Consider the following 8,120-nt stretch of genomic DNA (forward strand, 5'->3'; position numbering starts at 1 on the left):
CTCTATCATTATGTGTAATATCTTTCATTCACTGCAACGTGCAATTATGTAAATATCAATCTGTAAATATCTGTCTGTTATTTTTTTTTAATATACTAGTATTTCTTATTATTTATTTTTCTTATTATTATTATTATTATTATTATTATTATTATTATTATTATTATTATTATTATTATTATTATATATACCAGTTTACTGTTTATAGTGTGTTATTATTACTGTGTTATTACTATTTCTATTGATGCCTCTTGTTTTTGCACTATCCCCTTTGCTGCTGTAAACTGCAAATTTCCCCTCTGTGGGACTATTAAAGGATTATCTTATCTTATCTTATCTTATCTTATCTTATCTTATCTTATCTTATCACCTGATCCACCGTCGCCCTATGTTATTGCTTCTGTTCTGAGATTCCAGACAGGATGAATTAAATCTGTATTTGTTACCAATAAATGGCAGTAATGACAGAATCCAGTTACACTGATATCATGTCTTAGCCAAGCCAGACCTTACAATTGTTTTCCTCTTTGATACAAATAATTATTCTGGTTGCTTTAGATTTGACTTGCACCAGCAGTAAAAAATGGCCTCTGGAACCCGTTTCATAGTTATACAGTGAAATGAAGCATGTGACGATTGTTTTGAATAATGGCTGTTGGACGGCCCTATATGACTCGTTGCTTAAAACCTGTCCCCAGCTTGTTGCTGATTGGTCCGGTATGATCTGTACCATGGCAGTGGAAATTAACGAGAGAGAATTTTCACAAAGTGAGTGGATATAGGCCGGCCAAGCTATCACCTATGAGACTTTTTATGTCCCCAAAGACAAGCCAAACTTTAGATGATGATTTACAGCTACCTGACATGGAGTTGATAGTTATGAAACAAAGCACACAGTGACAAAGGTTGTCAGGGTAAAGCTGTGTTCATTCAATTATCCAAAGAGTCTAATTAAAAAATTATAACACTGCATCATTCTCACATCATTTTGTTTTCCTGCAGACCCGAGACTAGATAGATTTGTGTTAAAGTCTAAGTGGAATGCAAATAACATTGAATAAATCTGAACTTGCTAACAGTCTGAACTGTTTGCAAAGTTTAATCTGAATAAATATATTCAGAGTGATGCAATGTAAGCATTTCCCAGAATGCCTCAGTGGATAGCTAATGAAACTTCTTTAGTATGAACAATCCACTTGTTTCCTTTTCGTGTCAAGCATTTAGTTACATTTCTTTCAAGCCAGAATTTATATGTGGGCCCCATTTGAGCTTAAAGAGGACTACAAAATGACTCCCTCACGAGATTTCATGGTGGCTGTACCCGTGTTTGACCGTGTGGACCCTCAGTGGGATCTACCTGGGTTTTAGGTGAGCCCAACTGGTTCATTTTCTAATGTGAGGCTTCTTTTAGCAAAACTATATCAGATACAAACAATTCCCCATATGTCATTTGTTAATGCACACATTTTGGAATCTCCCATGGGCCCCATATTTGGGCCACTGAGGCTTTCTATTTGGGGCCTCCAAGCCATTTGCCCATGTCAAGCCCAAGTAGCCCACTTTCCATCCAGATGGAGCCCACATGGACATGGTTACTAGGATCAATATATCAATTAAAGCTTGCAAGAACGTACTTTTTTAATTTAAATATGAAACTGCTGCAGGCTTTCCACAACAAGAGCAGCTTTAATGTTAGTATAATGAATGACTTACACATTGGACCAGCTAGTAGATGTTTGCCCATGTCTTGTAAATCACTATCTATGGTGAGTTAGCTTTAATTGGATGATTATTGTCGATTCTTTCTGAAGTTTGAACAAATACATAATCTGTTTGCTGAGTGGAAAGGGGCAGACTTTTAGGGTTTCCCAGCATTAGCTCAGCCACAAAACCTGGCAGAAGCTTGAACTAACACACACTAAACGTGCTGTTCAGAGGTGGGTGTTGTACTGGACCTTACAGCTGAGAAGCTTCTATTTGAAGAGAGGTCACACTCATGACATGGCTGGAATGACTGTTGCCATACAAACTGGTTTATTAAAGACACAACAAAATCCTATGAGTGCTAACTCATCCAAAATTGACGTACCGCTGCAAATGATCTCTAAAGTTAAATGGTGTCGGTAGCCTGATCTTTACACAGTGATGCATCATTTAAAAGATGAGTTCATTCCCCAACACACTTCAATGATGTGAGTGAGCTGGGAGAGACAGCTATCCCAGGAACTAACGCTTCCCACGCTGTGAGCGATACGCAAGTTTCCCGCAAACCTTCGTTGGCAGTTGTCTCCTCTTCAGAGCAGAGAGCAGAGAGTCCTTTCTGCTTGTCACAGCTCACTTTGAAAAGGCCAAAAGCTCCTCAACCCTGCACCCGCCTCCCCCTTCAACTTGCCCCCTGGGGATAGCTTTGAGCAACTCTGGACGAAAGGGGAACCTGCTTTTTTTTTCCCGAGAATGACCCCTTTGTTTTGGGGCTTAATTATTCCTTAATGACCTCATCCCGTTAAAATGAGGCCTGGCCATTCAGCCCCAGCGATCAGATACGGACACATTTATGACCCAATCGCCTCTGGTGCTGTACGCATTGTCCTGTCATTCTCAGTGAGTGATAAGCAAGACCGTTAAACCCAGGAAACAAACATGTTTGGATAAGTGAGCTGTACATCTAAGTCGGTCAGACGGGCAGTTAAAGCCTTATTACCCTGATAACTGCTGCACACCTTTGTGTCTTAACTTACAAAAAGAACAAGCAAATAAGCATTTTTTCTTTCTTTATACAACAATTTAAGTGTAAGACACCATGATCTTTGCTCAAATGTCTCAGTGAGAGGACAATCACTGCTTATATTGTGACTGTACTAGTTTCTGACATTTGATACAAGCTGGAGCCATCTAAAATGAAGATGATGTTACTGGTTGGGGCCTGGATGGGATTCCAACACTACGGTCACTCCATCTGTGTTCCTGTGGCTATAGGGGAAAGTCCCCCCACCCTCCACACAGAATCCGGATGGCGCAACTGAGGTCAACCCCCTACTACTGAACCAGTAACCTCGTGTGACCCATGAAGTCATCACCTTCAACAGTCATCAGATTCTCTCCACGAGGAGTCAGCCAACCTAGTGGTTTGACCATCAGGATCCCTGCTTGACATATATATTGGATCCATAAACTCATTATTACCCACTTATTCCATTACAGCCCGATAAGACCTTAAATTATGTGACAATGGGCAATAAAAAGGAGAGAGCAGCTGCTTTAAACGTAATGGTACAGCAATATACTCTATTTGGGAATGTGACCAAAGACTACCATGGGTATTTTTTTTTTCACTTGGATAAACTACCTTTCTTTCAAGTCAGCGTAAACTGTAAAAAAAAAAAAGTTGCAAGCCCCAGAAACCCTGCAGAAACATCTTTGTCAACTTCTAAGAAAGCTAAAAGGTGCAAATGTTTCACAGTTATGACCAAAGTTGTTTTTTTAAAAGATGTTTTAAAGGGGACATATAATGAAAAATTTAAATTCTGTACTTGAAAGCATATATTTGAGTGTTTGAAGTTTCTCAGGAAAGTCCTTAATTCAGTGAGACATTCAAATTTGGAAAATTATGTGACATCATGACTGAAAAGTGTAGTTTTGTACCATATCTCCATGGTATGTTGACCAAACTATGTCACAGACATTTCTTGAAGACATCAGAAAATTGTATTTAAGTTTGAAAAAAGGGCAGAAGAAAGCTTCAGATGCCAGACACCCAAATACTTGGAACTGCTGCAACTCTTTATTAGTAAAAGGTGTCCTGAAGCAAAACAAATGTGACTGATAAACCAAATATGAAACAAATCAACCCCTGTGCCCATGCTACTGGTAATTTATTAAACGTGGTATCATTTTTCTAGTCTGCCCTCTTCTCTCACAGAATAAACACTCTTTTTGGAGCCGATTGGAGCTTTTAATATGACTTGCTCAAGTATATTTCAGCAAAGTGGATGCGTTTCATATCAACAAAATTCTAAATAAAAAAAAATTAATAATAATATGGAAGAATCTTCTGTGTTCATTCCTGTTAAGTTACTTACATGCCAATCACTTTGTTGGCTGCTTCCACCTGTTTTTTTTCTTAAGTATATTTAGTGAAAAAGCTGTTCTTTGCCTGTAACCATTGGAGCCACATAAGTGCCTGAGTACTTGTTAGCCAGGCCTTTGCTTGTTTTTGTGTTCAGATTTTGTTGTATGAGGATGCTTTCATGTCTTGTGTGCAGCGCTTTTGATTTCATCTTTTGAAGCATGAAAAATAATGTCAGAGGATGCATGTTTAGTTGAAGAGATGTGGCACATAAGCTACATTACAGCTTAGTGATGCTACTGAAACTGCATTTTCAACACTTACTGCTGTAGGAACTTAAGTCAGGGCTCTTAAGTTTTGTTTTATTGGGGGGTTTTTTGGAGGGGGGGGGGGGGGGTTCAGGGGATGAAGTGATTGAAGCTGAAACTCAGGTTTCAGCAGGCAACAAAAATTTAAATTTTCTGATTGGCTGAGAAATGTTATTTTTTGGATTGGCTGATAGGTTTGTGACTGAAGACCGCTGCTCTGAGCTGTATGAGTATTCAGCACACAGTAGCATAGTCTGACTGACACGTTTGTAAAATGGACTGTTGCAGTTTCTGTAGTGAAGTTAATAATTTCTCGTTGTGAAAAATGCCACGTGTGGTGTGTAAGTGTGTCAACCTGTTGAAACCGGTGTCTAGCACTTGAGAGCACTGTTAAGTACTTTTTCTTTGGTAGTCTCCACCGACTGGGCCTTCCTGAACCTGGACCCTTTCAGATTGAACTTTGCACGGACATTCACAAGGTTTGATCTCCAACAGAGCCCCGGTAATCCCAAGATTGCAGTCAATAGCAGTGCGGTAGCTAGTCAAGGCCCCCACTGGAACACAGTCAACGCTCTGGCTGGTGTTGTTTCAGCTCCAGGAGCATTTGTGTCAAATCGGGTTTCGATAACGACATAATAAATAAGGAGCGATGGGTAGATTTGATCAGAATGAATGGAAGGGTAACACTGGTTAGCATCGTAACATAGCTCGAGCTAACCCGAGATAAAATTGGTAGATAGAGATGACCTTAGATGGGCGTATTCCCACCAGTAGCTAGGCCTGTTCTGCCCATTTTCCCACTTTTGGAATAATCGGGTTGAGGAGGAGTCACCTCCTGCCTTTATGGCATCGTTCAGAGACTCGGGACCCCAAAAAAAAGACTTCCGACTGACCCTTAATAAAATCAGCGGCTGACAGTCCAATTCTTTTTATATGGTCGACAGGCAAAATCTGCATAGTCACTATGCAGATTTTGCACTAAGCAAACTGTCACAGTGGTCTGTCTGCAAAATCTGCATAGTGGTGGAGCAAACCATTCACTGGACTTGACTCCACCCCCTAACATCAGCTCCTATTAACAGCTGTAAAAACATGTTGAATATATAGATGTTATACATCTGGAGTATGTTTTTATAATAATAATAATCTCTTTATTTGTCAGTATACATGGAAATACACCGAAGTTTGTCCTCTGCTTTTAACCCATCACTAGTTACACTAGGAGCAGTGGGCTGTCATTATTCTGGCGCCCTGGCACCCTAATTGCTCCCGGGGAGCAATTAGGGGTCAAGGGCCTTGCTCAGGGGCCCAAAGTGGTTTATCTTGGTTGTCATCCTGGGGGCTTGAGCCTGGGACCCAAGCCCCCATCTGTAACCACTAGACTACCACTTCCCCCTCATTGACTGCGTTTACATGCAGTCAATAACCCTTCTAAAACCGGATATTAGCAATACCCCGGTTTTGCACGGCCATGTAAACACCAATAACCACTTTGAATAACCCGAATTTGTTCATATTCGGGTTTTTAAAAACCCGAATATGACCCCTGGGTTACTCCTTTTAAAACCCGAATATTCGCTCATGTAAACGGGATATCCCGATCAAACGGAACATGAATTTGTTTTCTGCGCATGCTCTTTTCGCAAGGAATCCTGGTCTTTTGAGTGCAGGAAGTACTTCTAAAACACGGCGAAACGCAAGACCACGCCACACTTTTGGAGTGAGGAGGAGACTAATCATTGTATAAATGCAATGAAGGATATGAACATTTTGGTATTTGTAAACGGTAGAAAGTACCGGGATAGCGGGATTTACAAGAAGGTGAGCGAAAAGTTGCGCAAAGCAGCATTTGTTTTGAATTTGGATACAGGAAGAAGAAGCGGAAATGACGGTAATTGCGTCATGACGTTCTCCGCGCGTCGCTGGTTTGATGGAGATATCCCAAATGATTAATTACCATGTATACAGGGATAACCCTGTTTGCTCATGCATGTAAACGGAATATTCCGAATGTTTCAGTAACCAGAATATTAGCAATAACCCGAATTTTGACTGCATGTAAATGTACGGTGCGTCCGAAATGCCATACTAAACAGTATATACTAAAAAGTATACTTAAGTTTGGCACACTTTTGAGTAAATATCAATAGTATGCATTAATTTGGACGTACTATTAAGAGCGCACACGTCACTTCTTGCCGTTGGGAGGAAGTGACGTGTCACAGCAGCAGTAGCAGCGCTCTTTCCCGTTTATCCTGGCCCAAACAAGATGACATTATATAATATTATTATATATGAATATTATAATATTAATATTATATAATAATATTATTATACTTAATATTATACTTATGACATATACGTATCCCTTAGCAACCAAACACTGCTGCATTGCATTGTGGGAAGTTTCTGCTTAGCTAGTGTCCATCAATCCACACTTAATACATTTATCTGGAATAAGTATGGATAGCGCATACTATTGAGTACGTTCTTATGTTTCGGACGCACTAAAAAAATCTCACATACTGTTTTTGCATACTCATTAGGGTGGAAGTATGCCATTTCGGACGCAGCCTACCACTCCCCCTCATTCTTATCAAAGAATGCAACATATTTCATAAATTTCATAAATTTCATAAAATTTCATAAATACACCAATAGGAAATTTATGAAAAAAAGCACATTATTCATAATAATATGAATAATAATATTATTCATAATATTATTCATAATATGTTCCCTTTAACCATTCATTTTTCATTTATTTTATTTTTTCATTTAACTGGCTATTTAATAGGAGGATCACTTACAATTAAATTCATTTTTATCTTTTCCCTTTTATATTTTTTCCACTAGTAAAACCCTTGAGGGAGTGCGTGGATGGGATCCCCAGAAACGTGGGGATGCCCCAGCATCGTTGGATCTTCTCCCCTGTGCAGATACTCACCAGCCCCGCGCACAGGCTGAACACGGCGGGCTGCTCGCTCCGCGCGTTGACGTGCCCGCGGAAGAAGCAGTGGCGCATATCGCTCGGGTCCTGGAAGAAGTCCGTCCCGTTGCCCTGCTGCTGCTGCTGCTGCTCCGCTCCCAAGTGTGTCACGGTGTACGCGGGGGCTATGAAGCTGGAGTCCGCCGTCAGGTTGAGGTGAAACAGCTCCCCGAACGCATCGATCCGGTAGTGGACGCGCAGCGCCGACAGCTCGTCATGTAAACTCCTGCGTCTCCTCCTGTAGTGCAGAGCGTGAGGGAAGGATTCTCCAAAGTCATTCACACGGACCGGGGTGATGATTTCATACGATGACAGCTGCTTGATGAAGCCTTCTACAGAGAGAGAGAAAAAAGTAATAGAAGTGAGTGAGATGGATAAATAAATGCATTACTTCCAAACATTTAACATGCAATGCATCAAAGCAGAAGTACCTTGTTTCGGATGCAGTTTGTGCTGCAGACTCCCCGGGACAAGTGCTGACAGATGACACGTTAGTCCAAGCAGCCAGATTGCAAACTGCATGATTTCCTCCGCGCAGAAACCCCGTCCAAGGCTCTCCTCTCCTCTCCCCTCTCCCTCTCCTTCTCCCCGGCTTGTCAGCAACAGGTCTCGGGATCCGCGGACGCTCTCTGCAGCAAGAGTCCTGCAAAGTGCACCGACTTCATCGCCTTGCTAAAACACACGCGTCCGCCAGACTCCGTGAACACCAGCTCTTTATGACACATTCATCTCCCCCCCTTTCAACGTGAAAGAAAGA

At 41.1% G+C, this 8,120-nt stretch overlaps 1 protein-coding gene across 1 annotated transcript in view; it reads right to left on the reverse strand.

Moving 5' to 3' along the window:
• LOC133443809 (A disintegrin and metalloproteinase with thrombospondin motifs 20) overlaps positions 1 to 7,894 on the reverse strand; it is a 133,130-nt gene extending 125,236 nt beyond the window's left edge. The window contains exons 1-2 of the mRNA XM_061721073.1: positions 7,795 to 7,894; positions 7,322 to 7,695 (exon numbers count right to left, since the gene is read on the reverse strand). Of these exons, the coding sequence (XP_061577057.1) occupies positions 7,322 to 7,695; positions 7,795 to 7,885 (465 nt within the window). The 5' untranslated portion in view covers positions 7,886 to 7,894. The remainder of the gene's footprint in view (positions 1 to 7,321; positions 7,696 to 7,794) is intronic.
• Between the last annotated feature and the right edge of the window lie 226 nt (positions 7,895 to 8,120).

The sequence above is a fragment of the Cololabis saira genome, chromosome 5, assembly GCF_033807715.1.
Source record: "Cololabis saira isolate AMF1-May2022 chromosome 5, fColSai1.1, whole genome shotgun sequence".
Taxonomy (NCBI): domain Eukaryota; kingdom Metazoa; phylum Chordata; class Actinopteri; order Beloniformes; family Belonidae; genus Cololabis; species Cololabis saira.